The sequence below is a fragment of the Onychostoma macrolepis genome, chromosome 14 (assembly GCF_012432095.1).
Source record: "Onychostoma macrolepis isolate SWU-2019 chromosome 14, ASM1243209v1, whole genome shotgun sequence".
NCBI classification, from domain to species: Eukaryota; Metazoa; Chordata; class Actinopteri; order Cypriniformes; family Cyprinidae; genus Onychostoma; species Onychostoma macrolepis.
Window position 1 is genome coordinate 28,870,226 of NC_081168.1, and position 24,863 is coordinate 28,895,088.

A 24,863-nucleotide genomic window follows, 5' to 3' on the forward strand; every position below is an offset into this window, starting at 1 on the left:
TTTAATCTATATTTTGGATGAATATTTATATCGTGTCTTTGTGTGTGTAAGAAATTCTGCGCGATTTGCGAATTTAAATTTAAATTAAAGAAAGTTGCTATTCCCCTGTAGGGGGCGCTGGCGCTCATTAAGCTGAATCATGAACCCAGTACAAGTATCTCAACGGTTTTTTTGTTTTTGTTTTCTTTTGTCTCAGGTTCGTTTTTTGTTTTTTTCTTTTTTTAAATCGAATAATTTACTAAATAAAAATAAACTAGCCTATAAATAATTGCTTATTCAGTAATCACAAACGACTGTGGTATATCCTTACTAGCCATAAGATTTACATAAGTGCAAATTCTCAAGTAAAAAAAAATAAATTATATATATATATATATATTAATGCGATTCTCAAATAATTTCAATAACGCTCTCTGTATCTGAATATACCACAGCGAGGAAAACATTACTGTCCTTTTTTTAAGATTTCCATTAGATTTTATTTGTATTTTTAATTGATTTTACAATAAACAAACAAAAAGGGAAAACACATACAGGATACAACATACTATGAAAATGGCACAGCATTGTTCATCTACAATCACTAATTAGCTCCATTTCTAACTAAAATAAAGTTTGTAACACTGCCCAAGATAGGGACCACCTAAAATGTTCCAAGGGGATGTAGGCTAGAAAAACAATTTCTTTGAAATGGCAGTGTTAGCTGGGATATAACTGCCAAAGGTTAACAAGAGTGCTCTCACTTCCCTTATAAAGCTCACACATTCCATGGGTATTAAAAAACATACTGTGCCACTGACTCACAGTACAAACCTGATCTTGATGCATTGGAGTAAAACACATCTTGTTAAGCTCAAGTAACGGTTTTTGGTGTTTATTTGTGAAATATTAATGTCTCTACATCTTCTTTTGAGATATTCAGAAAACAAATCCGGCACCATTTATCTCATCATTGAAAATGTTGGTCAGAGGTGGCATAAATGCATTTACTCAAATACAGCTGTATGGTTTAACACTGGGCTGAAGTGGATGAAAGCAGCCTCAACTTCATTAAGACGCTTCATGAGCTTTTCCAGTCAATGCAGAGACCTATACTTAAAGTACACAGTGAGAGACCAGAAGCAATTTAAACACACAAAAAAAAAAAAAGTAGTCAAAGGAGTAGACGCTTCAATAATTTTATTTAATGAATTTGAGCAATCTATATTTAGTTTACAGGGATAACACTCCAGCTAATCAAACACCAGGCATATTGTGCATGTATAGTCAAGTCATCTTTATTTATATAGCGCTTAACAATACAGTTTGTGTCAAAGCACTTAACAGTATCAAATTGGAGGATAGAGTGTCAGTAATGTATAATAAGATTAAACACTCAATTTTCAGTTAAAGGCATTTCATTATTGAATTCAGAGATGTCATTGTCTAGCTCGGTTTAGTTTAAATAGTATCTGTGCAATCAAATCAGCGATAATTGCTAGAAATTAAAGGTCTCCAACTGAGCAAGCCAGAGGCGACAGCGGCAAGGAACCAAAACTCCCTCTGTGACAGGCTTATCTCGCAGTGGTCCTGATGGAGCATTTTAATTTATAATTTCATGTATGTGTTATATTTGTGTTTTATTCATTATTTGAAGTTTTTAATTTATATGATTTATATAATTTGCGATTTGTAAAAACCATACTACACAAAGCAATGATTAATGCAGATCAAATACGAACACATGCATAGCCATTCTCTCCCATTAGACATCCGAGACACCTCAGTATTCACTTCAGCATTATTCAAACCAGAGGCCTCGCAGAGGTGCTACAGGAAAGTCCAAGACGAGTACACTTTAGAGGGTTAATTTTTAAATCAAGTTTTAAAACTTTCAAGTACTCAAGACAAATTGATACGAGTGTCATTTAACATTTTTATTCCCAGTTTTTAAGAACAGAACCAAATGAGAAACACTGTACCACTTCAGACACCTCATTCATTCTCTGTATATCAGTCAATGACGCTAGAGCAGGGGTGTCCAGCCTGGACCCTGGAAGAACACGTTCCAGTGGAGTTGAGCACAAACACACTTTGAAGTCCTTGATCATCTGATTCAGGTGTTTAACTGGGGCTAGAGCTGATCTCTGCTGCTCCAGGAGCAAAAACCCAGCTCCTGGTGAATTCAGAACCTCTTCATTTTTCACATTGTTGCATTGTTAAAAACCCTAATATATAGGGTTCCTCATTCCTGGTCCTAAACAAAAACGGTCCTGCAGAGTCTAGTTTCAACAAAGCACACCCAAATCCAAGTCTTTGGTTGCACTTACAGCCAGCCATGTTCTAGTCACTTCTACAACTTTACATAGTAAAGGGGGTAGGAACAGAGAGCTTTATTTCTGTAGATCTTCACACATCTTTCCTACAACAAAAGAAAGTGTTGTCAAACGCAAATTATGACACTCAACAGTAAATAAAATGTAGCAGGCTTCTTTGTCAGATTTTTGTAGACTGTCTCAACAAAAATCAGTGCCAACCCTGCATATGCTATTCCAAGTTTAAAAGACATCACAGAGAAACAGTTCTGCTATGATGGTATCAACTTGGATCACAACACTGAAGTAAAAGCTTACCCACAACAGGATGATCTTGATGGACCTTCCAGACCTTTGAACAGTTACCTTATCCTGTAATAAGGGGAAATCAGGTCAAAGTAATGTGACCGAAATCAACCAATATAAAATAGTACTCACAACCTACTTTTTATTTTTTAATTTAAAGAAAGAAACCCATGTACAACTGACATGAGGCTTAATACTACAGAAAACCCCCAAAAAATTTTGCAGGTTGTTAATTTTCATAGAAAAATATGGCATGCAGTTGCTTCAAACAAATGCATAAAAATTTAAGGTAAACTGATGATCGTAGTTCAAGGGAATAATCAACTGATTTGTCAATCGCACAGCCCCAAATAGAAAATGAGACTAATAAAAAAAATTAAAAAAAATAAATGCTCACCTCAACACAACAGGCCACTGGGATCACGGTATTCAGGGGTCTTGTGTGACCTGTAACAACAGTCGTGATTAGAAACGCTGGCTCAAGCCTGCAACTACAAGAAACACATTTGATGCATGTTCGCCCCCAGACTAGGCCTGCCTCATTTTGTGAGCACAGACCACTCTCAGAAGGCACAGCTTGACCTGTGCTACACAGCAGGATTCACTAAAACAGCCAAACCTGGAGGAGCACAAACGGCAGCAGCTTTCTCTTCCAGCAGAGTAACACTAGCTCAGGCATGGACTGGCCTGCACAGCTGACTACCGCTGGGGTCTCAAAACAGAGAGGAAAACACCACACTTACATCAGCGCTGCAACAGCTGGAGAGTCTTCATCTGCAGGAGATCCAGACCACGTTCAGCCCCCTAAAACAAGAGACCAGCACATGTAACACCGTCAACAGAGCCGCTTGTGTAGTGTGCGTCAAGAGCGTTTCAACTACAAATGTACGGAATTTTAAGTTCCTGGTTTGGACTACAGTGGGACTGATACAAGATCGTTTAAAAGTAGTTTACGGTTTCACAGGAACAACCAAAGCGGCAAGCAAACAGCCACGTGCCAAAACTCGCGCGCACGAGTTAATATTAACCATTTCGAAACTGACGATTTGATTAAGTAACTAGTTTGAATATTTATATAATTCAACAAAACTGAACGCAACAACTTGTTTTGATAAAACCTTACCTTCCTGTAGCAACCGGAGTTTCTCATTTTTATACGCTCTGACGCTCTTCCACGGAAACATCGCAAAAGTGAGAGAGCGCGCTGACTAGCGCGCCCGTATTTATAGCGCTGCTGAATACCATCGAAGAAGAGAGAGCGTGACATCACGGTGACGTCTGATTCGCGAGCGAATCGCTTTTATGAACTGATTCTTTTCAATGATTCATTCGAGTCGATTCGCAAAGCGCTCGTTGCTTTCTCCTGTTCGAACGTGCAATCCGCTATAAAAACCAAGAGAATAAGAAGAAGAACCTATCGGCCGTTGCTGAAATACGTTATAATTACGTTAATAATAGTTCAGGTGTAATGAACTATGAAATATTTCTTCGCACACATACCCGTTTTCCAGTTACTACGTAGCCTACACACGGTCCCTGCATCAGTAATCATTCATGAACTTGAAAATAAGTGAAAAAAACTTAATGTATTAAATGTATCTATAGATCATTTATTAAACATTTCAAACTACATTATTATGCCTCTGTTTATTATGCTTACACCTGGTTACAAATGACGTAGTACTGTACAGGACCGCTTAGCTCCGCCCACTTTCATATTTTGCATTCTCACCTAGCAATTGCTAAACGCATCTTTTATTATAAGGAATATTAGCATACATACATTATACTGTATGTTTGATTGAGAAAGCCAACATACTGTTAAGCCCTCTTAGTTATAAGTATAGTAACATTTCTGGCTTGGCTTAGATTTTAAACATTTAAGTAACTTTTATAAGCGTGCCTTAGAAAATACAATACTGCTGTGCATCTTGAGACAAATAAATGGCACTGACATAGCCTATTTTAAGATGCCAAGTCAAGTTTCTTTCAGTTAAAACAGCTCAGACCTGCATTTTATTCCGAGACGTGGCTTGTCTGTGAAATCGAAGGGTATAACTTCTATAGATTTAAGATACAACCACCAAACAACAAAACGATCAAAACTCAAGAAACTAAGCCAACATCCTCAACACCCTAGCAACTGCCTAGGAACAACCCAAAATACTCTTGCAATATACACAACAACATCTTGATTGCTTTTGATAATCTAGGACAGTTCACTTTGAAAATCCGGTTCACTGGTTTACAGCAGCCTGTAACTTGACCATTTTTTGCAGGTCAAAACAGTTTTCAGTGAATGAAGGATTAAGATGTGTGGATGTGTGTGTAAAAAATGTCAGAAATCTTGTCTTGTCAGTAATGTGACTGCTATCAGTCACCATGAAATGACATTTTACTTTTTTAAGTGACACTGACAAGGGAGTATTTGTTTGCATAATGCAAGTAGCCTACATCTTGTATATCATGAATAAATTGTATTTGAGTTGAGAGACGCCTCTAACAGGCCTATTATATTCTTGTTGTGACTTTTCCAGACGTTTCATTGCATTTCCCACAGAATAATGTTGTCATTGACAGAGATTGATCAAACCAGCAATGCGCTGAATGACATGCGTGCACATGGATACACAGACAGACAGCAGCGGTTTATTGCCTTTCCCAAGAGTTCTGGCGTCATTATGTCCTATAAAAGGGTCGTTCCCACTGAGACCCCAAGTCTAGCATCTCTTCCTCTCCCGTCTCCCACTGTTCAGCTGGGATTCTTGACCATGTCTGAAGCATCACCATGGCAACGTTTACAAGTTGGGAGTGACTGTGTCAAGAGAAGGGGATGAGAGATCAGGGGCTTTTGAGTGCAACCGAGGGCCACAAAACAATGAGCTGTTAATGAGGACTGCAAAATAAGAGGAAGTTTCAGGACCTTGGTTCATTTGCCCACTCTGACCTTATCATTTTGGCATAAATCACTGATAGATTGAGAACAATAAAGGCTATGCAAAAGAACCTAAAATGTAGCTGCCCTATTAACAGCAGTGCTGAGTAGAAAATTAAAATCCTTTCCTGATTCCAAATTACATGACAAAAATTGTGGTTAGTAACGTAAACCATTACATTACACATTTTTGGTAATATAATCAGATTACTTTTAGATTACTTTTGACCCACCTCATTTTTCACATTGATTTAAATAGGATAATCTTGTACCATGTTGATATAGAAATACACAGAGTAAGAAAATATATTCTGTTTGTTGCTATCAAAATATGAATATTCTATTACGTCAATGTCTCCCAAACTGGGATTGTGAAGGAACTGCAGGGGGTTTATGAGTTTAATGAAAGGCTAATGATTAATTAAATCATAAAAAATGTTAAATTAAAACAAATAACTTTAAAATGAATAAAAATAAAACACTTACTGAAAAAATTGTATTTAATTTTTTTTACCTGCATGTCATGTGACCATTAACCAACATCAGAGAAGCATGAAGCAAATGTGATAGTTCATTATTAAAATATTTAAAAATCTCAGGGGTACTTTAAATAAAAATATATTAGGTGAAAGAGGATCAGATGACGAAACGTAAATCCAGTTGTCAAATGCTGTGGAGGCACCTGACTAGCGACTGATCTCTGCGTGTGTAGAAGCCGTAGGCTATTTAAGAAAGGAACATTTAAAAGATGAAAAAGAGACATTAGGGAGAATCAATAAATTATTGCTATTGTGTAAATAATATGAAATCATGTAATCCATAAAAAAGTAACTGTAGTCTGATTACGAGTACTTAATTACAATACTTAATTTTTGGAATCTGATTACTTGATCCAGTTACTACCCAGCTCTGATTACAAGTAACGCGAGTTAGATTACTTTTTGCAAGTAACTAGTAAAGTAATGCATTACTTTCATATTTATTTGAAAATATTTGAGCTAATTTTCAAATAAGTAAAGCACTTTTGTTTTTGTTACACAAAAGTAATGTAATGCATTACTTTCCATTAGAAATTAACTAACTCAGTTACTTTTTTTATAAAGTAATGCAATATCGCAATGCATTACTTTAAAAGTAACTTTACCCAACACTGATTACCACCACCATTAAACTTTACAAAATTACAATTTGATTATGTCCTTTCTTCCCAAATGCATTCTCCTGCTGTATGATCTCATCTCTTATGTTTAGATGCTTAGTTGCTTAAATGTGCTGTAAGTAATCTTCACCTGTGTTCATTTTACAACTAAAGAGATTAATGATGCTTTAGACAAATCTGTCTAAAATGTTCACTCACAAGGCTCAGCTGTTTGTTGTACTTAAGAGATGTGCTCAAAACCTAAGGATGCAAATCTGTCCGGACAGAGGCATATTTGTAGATCGGATGTAACACAAATATTGCAAGGGTGTTGTTACCTCCTACCTCTGTATATTATGAGTGAAGGAAGCATTTTTCAGGTTTTGGACACAGACAAGGGTGCCTCGAGATGTAGCTGCCATTTTGGGATCACATGACCAGCTGTATGTTATATCTGTATCACTTGACAATTTCAGTCACTGAATAAATTAATAAAGGATGACAGACACTTACCAGTGGGGCATTTCTACAATAGTACTGATAATGAACAATGTTCAGCTAAAATACTTCATGCATAATCACAGGTGTCTGTATGAAGTCTGAAACTGAGTGCACCTTTAAATTCCTCATCCTACTTAAGCATTAGCTTTTGAAGAAGCTCCTTGACTGAGATATGAAGGGTAAAGGTCAATAATAGCTTTTTTTTTTCTTTTCCAAATCTATCCTTATTTGTGATTGCTGCTGTAACCTGTGTTATATTAACCAGCATTAATTTAATGTTAAATAACATCAGATAGAATATCTGAACACAGACTTACAGAAAGAATAATGGTAAATTCAATTTTTATTTCAAATACTCATTATTTACAAATACAAACATTACAAATGGCAGCTGTGTTTTTGATTCTGTTAATTTAACATTCCATATAAACAAAACAAGTACAGCAGATTACAAAAAAGACAGCTTCTGTCAGCATTACATCTCTCTTTCATCTGTAAAGTGCATCAGAGTTGAAGGAACTCAACATATACAAATGGACACACACAATTGACTTAAACACATTAGCTTTGGGATCTTGAATTATTACATGCATGATTTTAACTGAAGTTTTGAGTCATTATTTTGCACCTGTAACAAGTAAGCAGTCAATTTGACCTGAATCAAAGGGCAAGTTAAAAATCGATATCCCACATGACGTGAGCGTTCACTTCAGTCATTAACTGTGGTCTGTTTTGATTGTGGCAGCTCCATTCGACATTCTAACATCACAAAAAAAACACATAATGAAGAAGGTTCTGGCAGGAATCCTTCTGATGTGCGCTGTAACCTGCACAGAGCACTCGAGTGTCCAGAGGTAGAGCTGAAGGCAGTGCTGGACGAGACTCTCCTGACAGTTTCCATCAAAGTCCTGAAATGAGAGTCGAAACTCGCTGTGACCTGAATAAGCAGCGGAGAGCTCTGAAAGTAGCAGTCACTCTGCTCGGATGCATTACAGTGTCCATTCTGAGCCGACCCAAAGAATGGCTCCTTTATTTACTGGCATTCTGTAGTTTGAGCTGACCGTTCACACAAAAACCTTGACACCCACCAGTGAAAATCATATCAATTTAGTTCCTTACGCATGTTGCGACATGCATAGATAACATCAACCCCCTGCTACTCCGAGTTTAAGAAACCAGATATCATCTCCACATGGGCTGGGGAGCAGGTTTGGGAATTTTAGGACCAGGGATTCTGGTGCCAGGAGTCTTGGCTGTCTTGGATTTGGATGCACTTATGATGGCCGTGCGGATTGTCTTTGCAGTCGTAGCAGCGGTGGGAGAGTGCATGCTCTGGGGAGACTGGGATTCAGAGTTGGGCGCTAGGCGTTTGGAAACACGAAGCGGCGAACCCCTTACAAACGGCTCCTGACACTTGTCCTTATCCTGGGTCAGCTTCTCAGTAGTGTTACCTTTTTGTTTCCCTGTGTCGGACGGGGCGTTTGCTCGCTGGCGTGCATTGCTGCTCCGTTTGAGTTCATTTTGAACGCCAGCGAAGCGAGTCGCTAGCGATGTGCGAATGGAGGAGGGACGTGTAGGGGAAGGCCGTGACACCTGACTAGTAGACAAAGTGTCCGCAGGAGTCGGTTCTGCCTTTGTGCGCACTCTCGGGATCCCGCTGCTGTTGGAGGGCCCTCCTCGCTGTACCAGCAGTCTTTTGGTTGGCCCTCGAGTCGGCGTCTTTACCAGACGGGAATCATCCTTGGCATGCGGTGAGCTTGTGCCGTCTCGTTCCTCGGCTTCCCGCTCTTTCTTCCATTTGGAGCAGTGATTGGTGGTCGGCCGCGTCACAGTTGGAGAAAGGCTCTCATAGGAGCGTAGGGCCCTCACTAGGGTGTGACACTCCAGCGTCTCTCTGATCGCCGGGTGAACGTGCTCTCGGTCTGGGCTACAGGGCCCCTGGGCGAGATCTTCAGGAGGAGAAGATGCACTTGACCACGTCTCTCTCTGTGGTGTTACTCCCTTTTGAGATTTGCCATTTACACACTCTTTATTCTTAGCATCCTTCGAGGTATCGGATTCTATCTGCGTCAGCCTTTCAGAGCTGTCTTGAACCTGTTTCTCAACTTTCAAAACTTTGTTAGGGGATAGTCCTGTGAGCGGCGAGACATTCACTGCCCCCTGCTGATGTGACGTTTTTGTTTTTCCAAAAGCAACAAAAGCGTTATCACTGGGGACTGTCCTCGTATTCAACCTAGAATGGCTTTTTGTAGCATTTGGGGAAGCCATTGCATCTCGCTGCAGGTCACATGTTGAATCTGTGCTTAAACGCTGAGCTTGCTCGACTTTATTTATCCCTTTAGTCTCCTCAGTGTCGGCATCATTCTTCAGCAGCAAATGTCTAAGCTCCGAGTCTCTGCTGAACGCTTCAGGATTGAGAGCATGTAGGTCTGAGTCCTCTGATTGTTGGTGCTGTAGGTTGTGAGTTTTCATGTTCCTCTCGCTGGAGCGGAGGAAGTACTGCGAGAGTCTGCGCAGGCTGCGGCGGCTCCCCGTGTAACTCAAGCTCCTCTGCAGCGCATGCTCCAGGTCAGAAGACTCCTGCTCCGCTTCCAGCCCGGTGCATAGAGCCAGAGAGCGACGCTTCTCCACATTCTCACGCTCGCGCGCCAAACGCCGCTGCTCTTGTACTTCCCTCTCGGTGTTCTCCTGTTAGGAAGCAAACAGGAACAAATCATGTTTGAGATTATGAACTTTATTTCCATAAATCAGTTTAAACAGACCATTTCAATGAACTGATGAGTCACAGATTTGTCATCAGTTAAAATGTTCATGGAAGCCACTACACATTTCCATTTATTAAGAAAAATGCATGCAAGTAAATATAGTATATATTACAAGTACCACATACAGTTATTGGATATTAATAAAAATGTCTACATTTATTACATGAAAAATGCCTTAATTTTGCATATTTACATGCTTTTTATTGGCATAATCTGTAAGTAGCGTTTTATTATATATTTTACATTGTAAAAAAAAACTACACATTAAAAAAAAAAAAGTAAGTTTAATGCTTGGGTGGCTGTTTTTTTTTTTTTTAATTATGGTTCTTTTGATTGGAAAAAAAAATAAATGTTTCAATATGATTGGGATTCAAAAATCAAATTAATTTATATATTTTTTTTAGTAGAGAATATTTAGTGCTTATAGATTAATCGCATCCAAAATAAAAGTTTACATAATGTGTGTGTACTACGTATATTTATTATGCATATATAAAAACACATGCATGTATACATTTAAGAAAATGTTGTTTTTATTTTAAATATAATTTATATATATAAATATATGACTATAAATATGTGCATGTAAATATTTACTGTATGTGTGTGTATTTATATATACACACACAAATATACACAGCACACACACATATACCATGTAAACAAAAACTTTTTTTGGATGTGATTAATCGCGATTAATCATTTGACAGCACTAATATTTATATTATCAATAACATTACCAAACCAATTAAACATCACTTAAGTGGTTGCTATGAGTCACAATTACATGAAAAATGACCAAGTTAAACTTTGTGTGTCTTTGTAATAACATACTTTCAGATTCAGATTCTTGCAGCTCTAGCTTCAGGCAAGTACTGGACATTTTAAACTTTATTTGATTGTTGTAATTTAAAGACACAGTCCAGTGAACATGATTCAACACAAGGCTGCTCACCTGCACGGCTCGTTGGAACCGATGGCAGAAGCAGTGGAAGATAAGACAGGCCTCCTCCAATTTGAAGGACTTGTCATCTTCACAGAAGAAATCCACAAGGGCCTTACTGGACTTCTGTAAGCTTTCCAGCTCCTTCTGAGCTTCCTCCAGCCTCACTTCTGCAACCTGGACGAAGAAATGATGAAATTGCTTGCTGAACAGACACATGAACATCTGTGAATATGACCTCGACATTGATGGGAACGAACCTCTAGAAATGTTCTGGTCTGCTGCTCGATTTCAGCATCAGCCTGAGCTCTGACTCGGAGTTCAGCGACTCTGCTTTGCAGCCGAGAAAGATCCTCCACCACAGACTCCTCTGACAACCTGACCAGAAAAAAAAAAAATCTGTGATTTAAGTTTTCTTTCTAATATTAATCACTGAGGAACATAATGTTCTAAGTGCAATATTTGTGAAATATATTAAAAATATATTATTCTTTTGATTTTGGGATGAATGTGACCCATTTCGACGCTGTTAAAAGCTTGTTTGTTTCCTGACCTTGAAGCTGGACCGACGTGACTCAAGCGGCTGGGAAACATCAGCAAGTCTTTATCCTTCTTCACAGCCTCCTGAAAGTGAGAAAAAAATAAAAAATAAATAAATACACTCAGACTGAATTTGATCCAGAATTCTGTCCTGCTGAGTCCATTCTATCACAACGATGACCCCAGCAGCTTTGAGTACTTTATTTTTATCTATGAAAGTGTGGCTTATTACATGTTTGCCTGTGACACTTACCATGGCGACAAAATGGAGGAGGTTCATGCCTGGCTTGTTGGCTTTGGTGTCGGCCAATTTGAGTAAAGAGGAAATCCTGAATCCAGCAGCATTCCCAGCATAACCACCCTGAGAGCACAAGAGACCTCAGACTGAATTCACACCAGGAGATACGTGTTGATTAGGGTGACCGAACGTCATTTTTTCCCTGGACCATGTCCATGTCCTCTTTTTGGCTTTCTACAGTCGCCATTCATTCTGTGCGTTTTTGTATTAAAGTCTTGTGCGGGACTGTTTTCTTAATCCTGCTCCCGCTGAATTTCTGACGATTATCGCCTGCTCCCGCAAACTTTCTAATGTTGAACGTCATTTTCGTGCTTCAGGGAGCCACTATCAATATGCAGAGTATGTAAATCACTTTGGATGCAGGGCTGCCAAATCCATATTTTTTTGCACGGAATTGGGCAATTCCTTCCGATTTTAAACTCTTGCGAAGGGTTAATTTCCTCCCGTGGGTTAAAAGTTTGAAATATTACATGAATTACATTAGACAAATGCTTGTATTGAAACATTCCACCTATGATAAAACTGTGGTAGATGTTACGTTTTGTGAAGGATGGCCACTGGTAGGAAGCCTTTTAGCTGTGTTTATTGATCAATCTGCATAACGGTGACTGTAAAATATGTATTTTAGGTATCGAAATGACATATTTTGAGTTTTGGTACTTGTGATATGGTCCATTTGTCCTCTTTTTTTGAAAACTAAAATATGGTCACCCTAGTACTGATGCACAAGCGTCAGATAAAACACTTACAGCGTTCATGTAGTTACCCGCCTTGAGCACCAGTCGCAGGATGTAGTGAAGCTCTGGGCAGCTCAGCAGCTCTGCACAAACAACACATGAGCGTCAACCACATCAATGAACCCCTCCATCAGGATCCACTTACACCATCAAACACCAGAACAAAACTCCATAAAAGGCTGAGCACAAGATCTTGGATACTTCGTGGCTCACACGTGAACTTCATTTAGGAGGTGAGCGAAAGCTTTCAGAGCTGCAACAGGTCCAAACAAATCAAGAGAGAGGAGGTTGTTACCTCGAGCAGCCTCCCGCAGACATCTGGCCGCCACACAGAGAGAGGTCACCGCAGGGTCAAACTCCTGCTGGAGGATCATGACGTCCAGACGCATGCGAAAACTAGAGATGATAATGATGATGAGCAGATTAATGAGGGAGGAGTGAAAGAAACCATGACGTGGAGCATTTATAGCCCTGAACTCTTACCTGGGTAACTCCACCAGCGAGAGAATGAAGAGATCCGGCTCTGCCAGTAAACTACGGTCACCGCTGAACTTTTTCAATCTGGCCTCCTGGGCAAAAAGAAACACAAATACATAGTAGATTTATATGTGATGAATTCTGTATACTAGGGTTGCAGAGTATTATCACGGTGGTAGTATCACGATGCTAAAGTATTAGATTCACTGATCATTACCAGGGTTGTTAACTTTGGTCGCCTGATTGGAGATTTTAATGACATGGACTGAACCAATCACACACCCTGCTATTTCCAACAGGATCCAACAACTCACTTTTAATTTCATTAATACTGTAATTTACTCATTTTCTTCATCAAAATCCAATTAAAGTTTTAATTATATAAAGTTTTTCTAAAACAATTATTGCACTTATTTCTCGGTTTCATGCATGTCTTTAAATCTAAAGACCACTCCCTTGCTTTTATGACACACTATTTACCAAAATGTAAACATGCATAGAAGAGTATTTTAAGTTATGCTTTTAATATACAAAGAGGCATTTTCTTTAGTGTAAATTACATTAATAACAGAGATTGCTTCTTCCACAGCTCACATATTGAACTAATTGACACTTATCAACCAGAGTGGCCAGTGCATCTCTGAATATTCAGAGGAAAATTGGTTTGAGAGGAAAATTTGGTCTGCTTTCATTTATATAAAAAAATAAAAAAATACAGTTTCAGGATACAGTATTTTAAAGAATTTTGTAAAATCCACATAAGCTTTACAAATCTTTATAGGAAAGGGTTTAAACAATATTTTTCATGCTTGTGCAATAATATTTCATGCTTCATTGAACATGCACCTGTGGAACAGTTCCTAAGACACTTACGGTTTACAGGTGGCAGACAATTATGACAGTAAGATCTTTATCATCAGGTCAAGTCACGTCACCTTTATTTATATAGCGCTTTTAACAATACAGATTGTGTCAAAGCTCTTAACAGTATCAAATTGGAGGACAGTGTCAGTAATGTATAATGATAAGATTAAACACTCAATTTTCAGTTAAAGGCATTTCATTATTGAATTCAGAGATTGGCTAGCTCGGTTTAGTTTAAATAGTATCTGTGCAATCAAATGAAGTGTCTCCAACTGAGCAAGCCAGAGGCGACAGCGGCAAGGTCCTTAAAGAGAGCTCTCTACTAAAAAACACCAGAAGATAGATGCCTAAAGTCCACGGTGAGCACGTCAGGAGGCATGAGGACTGCAGATGTGGCCACAGTTAAAAACAAAAATGGACATCACTTTGACGTAGTCATCGCTAATAATTTGCTCTAAATTGTAATGCAACATTTCTTTTCTGTGAAGCTGCTTTGCAACGAATTGTATATGAAAAGTGCTATACAAATAACCACAAATTGAAATTGAACTGAATAAACCGCAATGTCCATAATATAAGACGTCCAAGACAATGCTACAGGGAGACAGGAAGGTCTCCGATTGTCCTCGCAGTGGCACACCGTATGTTACCACATGTGCCCAGATGTGTTTGAGAACTTGCAAATGTCTTGGAATAACATCTCAGAGTAAAAACGGGCAAATCTGGTGCAGTTCATGAGGATGAGACTCACTGTAGCACTGAAAGCAGCTGCTGAGCACACAACATACTCAATGCGACTTAATATTTTTCCTTTGGAATAACTCGTTCCATTTCTGTTTGTCACATGCCTGTGAAACTTGTTCAGTTTGTCTCAGTGGTTTAACTTCTGTTAAACAAACATTTACACATGATAAGAAATTAGCTGGAAATAAAAGTAGTTGAACGCAAGAGAACGGTTCTTTTTTTGCTGAGTATATATGGATTTCTGTAAATGGTTTAATTAGAGTATGTATTGAATATTTGAATTAACACTATCGTGTGGCACCATGACACTTTGTATAGTATCACTATACATGTCTATGGTGTCATGGCATGCACTTTTTTCCAATTGCAAGTGAAACAGCATTCTTCTTGAAAAATTGTGTTTTAATCTTCAATCCAATTTTAGTCAAAAAAAAAAAAAAAAAATTAACATTCCTCTAGACTTCCCCGAAGCACACAGGATTCTATGCAATGTGCTGGAATATGCCTTGGATATATTTGCAGGAGCTGTAGTGTGTTAGACTGAATGAAAAAATTAACCTGAAAATATTTTCATGTCAAATACGGTGGAGCCACAGAGCAGCACACACCTCAGTTACATAATAGTCACGGACCAGTCGCAGTTCTACATCAGTTCAGTCTTTAACAGCTGGAGTGAAGTTTTACGGGAAGTTTGCGCCGGTGAGCTCCACAATAACTTCCCTTTGACCAGATTTACTTCAAAATCTGTTCACACCTGTTCATTCTTTGATTTCACTTGAAGTATATTGTGGCTTTTAGTATGAACTGTCTCAATTTTCTCTTTCAAGAAATTATTTCTAAGGCAAATTATCTCCTTATCTGCCCAGCGAGATTTTTCCTGGTTGGAAGTATTATATTTCTAATAATCAGAAAGTGTAACAGAAGATCATGCGGTGTAAACAGATGATTTCAAACAAGCAGCATCATGTCTAATTGCTTTTAATATGAAGCAGACCGAAGCGTGGAAGGACAGACTTGTCTGTTTCTGTGAAGCGTGGCGTGTCAGAGAGTATACAATACCTCTTCATTATCAGGCAGCAGCTTGCAGAGTTCTGCCAGTTTCTCAGCTCCGTAACGCTCTCCGACCCCTCGCCGCACATCTTCCACAATCTCCCTAGCAGCACTGAGGGAAGAGCAAATTACATCACTTTCAAGCATTTTCTCTGTCCATATACAGTACAAACCTCTGGCTCGGCTGAATCAGGAATAAAGGTTTCGTATGCGTTTTTCGTACTAGTCATCCTTTCCTAGCAAAATGCTTGCTACGGATGCGAAAATGCAGAAAATCTAACCTGGTCCGGTTTTTTTTTTTTTTTTATGACGGATGAAAGTTTCGGAGGCAGTGTGTAAACGTGACTGACGCAACGTGAGGTCGTATTTATTATTTTCAACGTGCAAAAAGTTGCAATAGCCTTAAGAGTCAGGGGTTCTACTTTTATACCATCTCAAAAAACAAAACAAAAAAACGCTTTATTTCAACAGAAATGACTTTATCCTTCAATTTTAAAGTGTTTTAGTTTATTTAGCTTTAGTTATTGAAATTTTTGTATTTAAACTAAACCAAAATGAGAAACGCTGCTATGGCAACTAGCTAACTAATAAAATAAGCTTAGTGTTTTTTTTTTTTTTAATTTCAAGAAATGAAAATTGTACATATGTATGCAATTACAATGGAAGTCTATGGGGCAAGCGTCCCTTTCTGTGTAAACAGTCCCTTTTTGGTGTCTATAGGGATATCGTGTGAAAAATAGTACGTACTATAGTTGGACAGAGAAGGTCAGTGACTGATTTTTAGCACAGTAACATTCATATTGTTTCTATGGTAATACTTGTAAAATACTGTGCTTTTAACACTTCTCCAGTGCAACGCTTACCCTAGACTTTCATTTTAAATGCATTACTGTAAATATGATTTTTCTTTTAGCAAATAAGTGAAAAATATACTTTCTGTGGTAATCGGCTACACAAATCTAGTATCTGGACAGAGTTTTGAATGTGGTGCCGTTGTTCTAAATGAGGTCACAGATGCTTGTCTTTCCAGTTTCACTTGGTTCCTCAGGCCAGAGGAAAGGACACACACAGCTGGTTATTTTGCTTATATCAAAAGAGGTTCAACAAGACCACACTGGTTTATATTCTGGCCTAATTGTTCATGTCAGAAAGTACTGAAGGCTCTTGCGGTTTCCTGATTAAGTGCAAATTGAAAAAAAAGGTACACGAGTCTATGGCAACAAAGACCTGCTTTGGCCACGGCCGAGTATAATTCATACTAGTACACTTCAGAAGTGTGCGCTTACACACACAGGGAAATGTGTTTGCCTGCATAAGCACTTCTCCGTAATTCCTCCACATGTTCTGACAGATATCAGTCCCATGGAAAGGCTTTTCAGACTCAGATGGGCACTGCTGCACCCATATATTTACTCAGCAAGCAAGTGCTGACATGAGAAAAACAACCCTTTTTTATAAAACAAAGACAATTGCATTGAAAGGGATGAATAATGATTTAAGGCTTATGATTTCCTGTAAGAGCTGCTTTCACTCTGTAACATTTCATTGGAAACACTTGAATCAAAATTGACATTTAATCTCAGTGCAAATGATGAAAAGTCAGTGTGGAGTTCAGCTTGCATTTCTCATCAAGGCTCATTTGGCCAAAAAGCAGGTGTGACCTTTGACCACATTCAGTGACCATCAAACCCAGCTGTTCTGACAGGACAGCATCTTCTGAGGGCAATCAATGGCTCAAAAATAAACATAACCTGCAGCTACTGCCTGTCTGAAGTGTTAAAACGCTCTCTCTAAGAAACCTTCTCTTCCTGTTTGTAACAAATGGGATAATATCACTGCCCCCATTTTTAAAACAGCCAATACAGATGTCTATAGAGCAGGGTGGCCAATACAGTATATATATTAATGTGTTTGCTTAATGAGTCTTTTCAAGTGGCCTGACTAATACATACTGTTCATAACTAGTAAAAATGAAACCAAAGCTTACATTTTCAACTGCCGCAGAAATATCCCAACATTCATGCTGCGTTTTGAGTCGAGCAGTGTAACCTGCAAACACAAATTAAGGTAATCAGCACACAAACTCAGACAAGTTTGCAAAAGTGACCACTTGGTTTAAATAAAACAATATCCCCCGGTTTCACAGACCAGGCTTAAGCCTAATCCTAGACTAAAATGTAATTCTGAGCTGTTTCAACTGAAAGAAACTTGCACTGACAGATCTTAAAACATGTCAATGCCTTTGTTTTGTCTCAAGATGCACACCAGTAATGTTTTTTTCTAAGTATGTTCATAAAAATGACTTAGATGTCCTAATTGTACTATGGCCTAATCCTGGATTAGTCTAAGCCGTCTGTGAAACCGGGCCTATAAATTGCCTTTACTAAACATGCTGTAAATATTGATAAAAAGTTGATTATGATGCAGTTTATACATTTATTAAAAAAAAAAAAAAAAGAGAGAAGTCCATTGCCTTCAACAATAAATTAAGACAATTAATGCAAATATTTTTAAAATTGAACGCATGCAGATGAGGTCTTTGTCATTGCATCTTGTTTTTCCAGCATCTTGAGCTATGAGCGTGTGAAATTCAGCTGTTTACGAACACAAAAACGTCCTGTGTCTGAGTTACATGATGTTAAGTTATATTATAAGTTATATGATATACATATTAAGTTATATGATGGTCATGACCTTAAACCAACAACACAGGGCTTTCACAAGACCAACAATTTCATGTTGCAAAAAAAAAAAAAAAAAATTTTTTAGCTTTGTACATCCTTAGCTGCATCCTTGTGGCAGATAATGAAACTTGCTCTTACTTTGTCCACACTCGTCTCTTGTGGAGACCCGCAGCGCCGTAAACTGCGCCGGAAGCCGCTGGCCCGGTCTGACTTGTCACCCTCTTTTTGCCCAAAGAGCTCATCCAGAGAGCTCAGGTCAATGGAGAGCTCACAGTCCTCATCCAGAGAGCCGCTCCACACACTCTTACGGCCCTCCACGCGCTCTTTAGGGATCCGCTCCCAGTTGAGGTTGCGAAGCCGGTGTTTGCGGCCAGAGTCGACTCGGGTCAGACCGCTGGCTGAGACGGGCGGAGGAGGAGGCGGAGGTGGAGGCGGAGGAGGAGGAGGAGGAGGGATCGAGGGTGGAGGGATGGGGATGGTGGCCATGAATTTCAATTCTTGTTCTTGGGTGTCAAAGTATGTTCCATGAAAAGTCGAAGATTTAGTTTCCAGACAAATGATATACCACAGCTGAAAAGTCCTCGAGAAAGACGCTGTCCACTCTCCTCACGGCTGGGATGTATATCTGCAGCGGGAAACAAGATAGATACACTGAAACAACAACTTTTACACTGCAAACCGGTAAATCAGCATGCGAATTAAAATCACTAAAAATATATGAGAACAAAAATAGATCAACTAGCCAACTTCTCTAAACAGCTTGTGACTTCGTTGTGAAACTACAATGAATAGTTGCGATTTTATATATACACTATCATTCAAAAGTTTGAATAAAAAAATAAAAATAAATATATATATATATATAATGTTTTTGAAAGAGGTATCATATGCTCACCAATGCTGAAGTTATTTGATCTACTAAAAACACTAAAAATAATATTACGGTTTCTAAAAGTAATATTGTTTTTTATGTTGATACAGTATACGATTTCAAATTATAGCTAGAAATTAAAATATGTGTTCTCTATTATATACAAAAATATAAATTTTGCTGTGATAAAGCTGAATTTTCAGCATCATTCCTCCAGTGTCACATGATCCTTCAGGAATCATTCTAATCTGCTGATTTGCTGCTCAAGAAACATTTCTGATTATCAACTGAACAAATGTGACAGTAAAGACATTCACAATGTTACAAAAGATTTCCATTTCAAATAACTGCTGCTCTTTTGAACATTTGAATCAATGAATCTTGCAAAAAAAAGCATTGATTGATTTCTCTCAAAACAAAGTCGTCATTTTCCAAACATTTGACTGGTGCTGTATACAAATATGGCATACATTTTAACCTAAAAATAACTAGTCAGAAATCATTTCGGTTTAATGCAAAAAGTCACAAATCCAAAGCAAAATTTCCTGTTTAGAAGAGCCCAGCTGATCACAACTCCTATAGCAAGGCCAGACTACATCCTCAATTGCATGCCTTAAGCACACGAGCGCCGATCAATAAACAATGAGGTTGTTTACAGCAACAGGGCAACCCAAAGTGAGCCTATGGGGTCAGGCACCTGGCAGCTCTTGTCGCCCAATTAACACGAGGGTGTCTGTAATGAGTGTGTGCTTCCCCTCTGTGCTTGTGCTGCTGTCAGGCAAGAGTTTAACCTGAGGGAACACTTTCAAAAGGGTCCAAGGTGTTGAGATTAACCAGCACATGAAGAGCTCAAGCCCTGTGCGCTTCCTTCCTCCTCAGAGAAACCCCTGCCACATGTGCTGTGCTCCTTCCTCCAGTCCAGTTAATGAACGCGAATGAGGCCATGGGACAATGACAGAAAAAGTGAAGCTGACACAGATTCTGGATTACTGGCAGAGCAAACAAGAGGCTGTGCTGCCAAAAACATGAGCATGCCGTAACTGGAATCCATGTGTACGTGCACTTCCAAAAACTACAGTCTGCACCATTTCCCACTTTTGGAATAATAATAATAATAATCATCAAAATGAAAGAATGGGAATAAAAATACAGGGATTGTACCGTCAAGACTTGAGCTCTTCTCACACTGTTTCTTCTCTCAACCATCAATGAGGTGCATCTTGGGATGCTTTTAAACAGCATTGAAGGAGCACTTCCATAAGGTACTTAAAGTGCTCTACTTTCACACACCAATTTTGTGCTTAATATACTTAAAAACATATTCTTTAGTACTTCTTAAGATAAAATTAAGATCATCGAAGTGTACTCAACTGTGCTATTTTGTTACATCATGAATAGTCAAGTCAAGTCAAGTCACTATTATTTGTATAGCACTTTTAACAATGCAAATTGTGTCTAAGCAGCTTTACATCAGCTTTACAGTATTTAGTCGGAAATAGTGTCATTCTCCTCTGGCCAGACAAGATCAGAATATGAACTTAATGCTTTTAATACACTATCTCTGTATTTAGTTACCACTTGTAGTACACTTGAGTGTACTAGTGTATGAAAGATGGGTTCGAGTGTACTACAGTTTAAAAAAAAAAAAAAATACAGAAATAGTATGTTAAAAGCACATTTTAGTACTAAAGAATATTTTTTAGTATATTCGGTACAAAATTAGGGCGTGAAAATAGTGCACTTTAAGTACATTATTTTAAGTTGGGAGTTCACTTGTATTCTGGATGTGTGTATATTTTAAAAGAAATAACATTTCCAGTATCGATTGATAATGTAGTCGGCAGATGTTTATTAAAGAACCTGCACAAGCAAACCTATCAAAGCTGATCACCTTAAAAAGTCCCACTACTGGCCCATATATATATAGGTCTATCAGAAACTTGATGAGGTGAGAGAAACAGAAACAGATAGAATAGAACGATGCAGACTGAACTCGTTACTTTTTAATTCTTTTCAATGCCACCTGAGCGCGCTCTATCAACCTTTGTTACGCAAAACATTTGTGGAAAAACGCAAATGATAAAAACGACAAATCAAAATAATGCCTTACATCACATTTTCTTCACAGACGGTTTAGTTTAATACACACCGATTAAAGCTTTTTGAGTAACTTTATGAACGTCTTGGAAAGTTGTCTCTGCAGTCAGCGTCTTCGTCGTACGAACAATATTTGCTTATTAAACACTCTTATTTTTAAATATCCTAGAATTAAGCAACTCCAGTAGAAATTAGTAGAACTGAAACACATATTTCCCAAACATAGGAAGAATGTGCAATTAGTGCCTTAAAACAAATAACCATTAAAAATGGCAAAAATATTAGATAAAATGGGAAATACTGCTCGATAATGCCATTAAAAATACAAACTCCATGCCTAAATTCAATTCAGAGAGGTCAGCTTGGTGTGCGGTGCAGAGGAAAGAGAGAAGCACAAATAAAACTGTACTTACGTTTTACTTCGTATCATTACGCATGCAATCCGATTTAGAACTAAATAAAAAAGCTATAAAAGAATTCCACGTCCACTGTGAGAAATTTTCACGCGTGTCTATGAGCATAAAACATTGGCAAACACACACTGAACGCCGGGGCGTCCCATTAATACACTCAGTCCACTGAAAACTCCCAAACTTTTGATGCGCTCTGCGCTCCCTCATGCGCATGCGCAGCAGCTGATGCGCTCATTGGGCTTCCCCCGCGGGAGTTTACCAATCCTACTACGGGAAAGTATTATCTCATGAATATTAATTACGTAACGTGCCGCTCATCTAATAGATTTAGCAGAAGTGCACACTGGTAAGTAGTGAACAGTACTATAAAATCGTGAAAATTACTACATTATTACAAATATTTAAAAACAAATAACATTACTAAACGCTATAGCAACTTCAACGTGACCTAATTAATATTCATGAGGTAGGCCTTCTCCATAGTAGGATTCTAATTTTCACTACCAAGAAAAAATCTTCTCATAATCTTTAAATTAAGCTATATGAATTAAAATATATAAGGTATATATAAATATATAGTGTATATTTCCTGTAGCTCAACTAGTAGAGCATGGCGCTAGCAACGCCAAGATCATGGGTTCGATTCCCAGGGAAAGCAAGAGCTGATAAAATGTAAAAACTGTAACTTGAATGCAATGTAAGTCGCTTTGGATAAAAGCGTCTGCTAAATGCATAAATGTAAATGTATATATAGGGGAGAGCAGGGTGATTTGAGCCTGCAGGGAAGCTAAGCCACCCCTTGTTTCTAGACAACCTTAAACAAAATTGGTGATATGACCACAAATATATGAAGAGAAGCCATATCCATTTGACTTACCCTGTGATAATGGAATTAACTATGTTTATGTTCAAAAACAGTTATTCAAGGCTATTCAAGGACTCATGCTTCTTGTGTCTGAACAATTACAGACAAATCTGGAAAAATAACACACGTGTTTGTACTTTAGGAAGATATAGTAGGAGGCTATACTGTTAGCATGATGTAAACTCTAAACTGGGTTAATCTGAGCCAGATATCCTGGGGTAATCCTCCTGATTATTAAGTATTATTTTATTGTAAGTCTTCATTATATTTCATTAATTTTAGACCAAACATTTTTTTAATTTTGTTCTTTGTTTTGAACTTGATTTTGTTCAGAAAATTTTAAAGGTGCCATAGAATGGAAACTGTATTTACCTTGGCATAGTTGAATAATAAGAGTTCTGTACATGGAAATGACATACCATGAGCCTCAAACACCATTGTTTCCTCCTTCTTATGTAAATAAGACCACTGAAAAATAGGCAAATCAGAACATAGCACCGACTGTGACGTAACAGTCGGGATCACTAATAGCTACGCCCCCAACATTTGCATATACCCGCCCATGTTCTAGGCCAGCCGCCAGCCGAACCATCACAAGTTCTGCAGGTATTGTGAAGAAACAAGCGAGGACAACAGCGAAAATGGCAGATCATGGAAATAAATGTTATGTTCCAGGCTGTGCAGGGGATGTGAAGTGCAGGGATGGGTTGGTGTTTGTATTCAGAAAGGCACGGAAATCAAATAACGCGAGCCACTAAAGGGACATGGTTAGCTCTTTGCTAGCGGTAGCCTGTTACATTACAGTACATAAGATTTTACTTATCACATAAACAGAGTAAGGAGAGATGACTGAGGATGATGGCGAATGATTTACAGATCCTGAGCACCACTGACAAGCATCTGATCTTGTAAAATGTGTGGTAAGTAGCCTACTGCCGCTCCATAGTATAAACAAAGTTCGTGCGATCACGAATCTCGAAAGTAAAAAGCGTAAATGGACATGTAAAACCGTTTCTGGAGAATTTTTGCCCTTACCTAAGCCACATACCTTCTATGTAGATATCAGAGAACAATTTAAAATATTGTATCAATGCATTCTATGGCACCTTTATAAAAATCGGCCTATTTATGAAATTGTAGTTCCTGCAACATTTATATGTCTGATGTCAGCCCAGTTCTGTAAGATCAATTGCATTTATTTATTTTTTATTCTTCAATTTGAACTTAGTTTTTTTCTGAAATGTTTAAATAATTAAAATGCCTTCGAAGTTGTGAACTGTATGTCTTAATAAAACTTCGTTGAGCCACAGGTGGAGAAAACCCCTGGATGGATGGCCAGTCCACGGTTTTCCCGCGGAATTGGGCCACTGTAACACCGTTGCCGCAGGTTGTTTTTCATGCCTGTGGGTTGAAAAGACCCCAATAATGTGATATTTAGCCCCTGAAATGCTAATTTAACCGGGGGACATCCGACTGGGCTAGTTTTGGGCTATATTTGAGTAGCAATTGGGTGGGTTTTGTTGTGAAAACCTGGCAACCCCGAGTCCACATAGATTTTAAAGGGGTCATATATGATGCTTTTTTAAAGATCATTATTTTGTGTGTTTGGTGTAACAGAATATGTTGACATGTTTTAATGTTCAAAAAACACATTATTTTTCAAATACTGTACATTATTGTAAGTCCTCTATGCCCAGCCTCTCTCAAACACGTTGTTTTCTACAAAGTCCCTCCTTCCGACAAGCACAGTCTGCTCTGATTGGCCAGCTGACACAGTGCATTGTGATTGGCCGAACACCACAAGCGCACGTCGGAAATGTAACTCCCCTTACCATAATAGCCAGCTTCAGCTTTCAAAGTAAATATAAAGACAGTTAATAATGCCCTTAGTTTTACCATCAGTTCAAGCCCGAGAGGGGAACAGAGTCGCGTGACAGATACAGTGATGATTCTCGTATGTATTTGCACACAAGCCACGGTTAAGACAGTTGACTCCACTGTGATGTGACCCTGTCTCTCTCTCTCTCTCACACACACACACACACACACACAACGCCTTACTCTACACTGTGCATAACTCCGCATTTGAACAGTCAATAGCAAATACTTAAACTAATAATAAAAACATACTTACAGTCGCTGATTCAGAAGCTCCAGATTGTCAGAGCAAAGTCGGAATTTATCCTTTATTCTTAGAAAAAGACTTTGTGCACAGCCAGCCTTGTTCCCTCCTAGGTTCACAAAACGGTCGTCCAAAAAATGCATTGCACAAATTCGAACATTTGGGTTGTGCTGTTCTGTTGTAAACAAATCTTAACCATGATTCCTAACTGCATCTACT

At 38.4% G+C, this 24,863-nt stretch overlaps 1 protein-coding gene, 1 long non-coding RNA gene and 1 other non-coding gene across 3 annotated transcripts; all 3 read right to left on the reverse strand.

Moving 5' to 3' along the window:
• Positions 1-1,261: 1,261 nt before the first annotated feature.
• LOC131553467 (uncharacterized) lies at positions 1,262-3,829 on the reverse strand. The gene is made up of 5 exons (XR_009274190.1): positions 3,724-3,829; positions 3,344-3,404; positions 2,998-3,047; positions 2,613-2,666; positions 1,262-2,401 (listed from the first exon to the last, which is right to left on the reverse strand). It is a non-coding gene; the product is annotated as an uncharacterized LOC131553467 (long non-coding RNA).
• LOC131553983 (small nucleolar RNA SNORA74) lies at positions 3,113-3,310 on the reverse strand. The gene has a single exon (XR_009274307.1). It is a non-coding gene; the product is annotated as a small nucleolar RNA SNORA74 (small nucleolar RNA).
• Positions 3,830-7,507: 3,678 nt separating the features above from the next.
• Positions 7,508-21,867, reverse strand: fhdc2 (FH2 domain containing 2). Its single transcript, XM_058798901.1, has 12 exons — positions 21,658-21,867; positions 18,415-18,901; positions 17,580-17,641; positions 15,602-15,704; positions 12,941-13,026; positions 12,753-12,853; positions 12,470-12,540; positions 11,676-11,783; positions 11,436-11,506; positions 11,143-11,260; positions 10,895-11,059; positions 7,508-9,862 (listed from the first exon to the last, which is right to left on the reverse strand). The coding sequence occupies exons 2-12, from the start codon at positions 18,760-18,762 to the stop codon at positions 8,357-8,359; spliced, it is 2,739 nt and encodes a 912-aa protein (XP_058654884.1). The 5' UTR covers positions 18,763-18,901; positions 21,658-21,867; the 3' UTR covers positions 7,508-8,356.
• Positions 21,868-24,863: the final 2,996 nt, after the last annotated feature.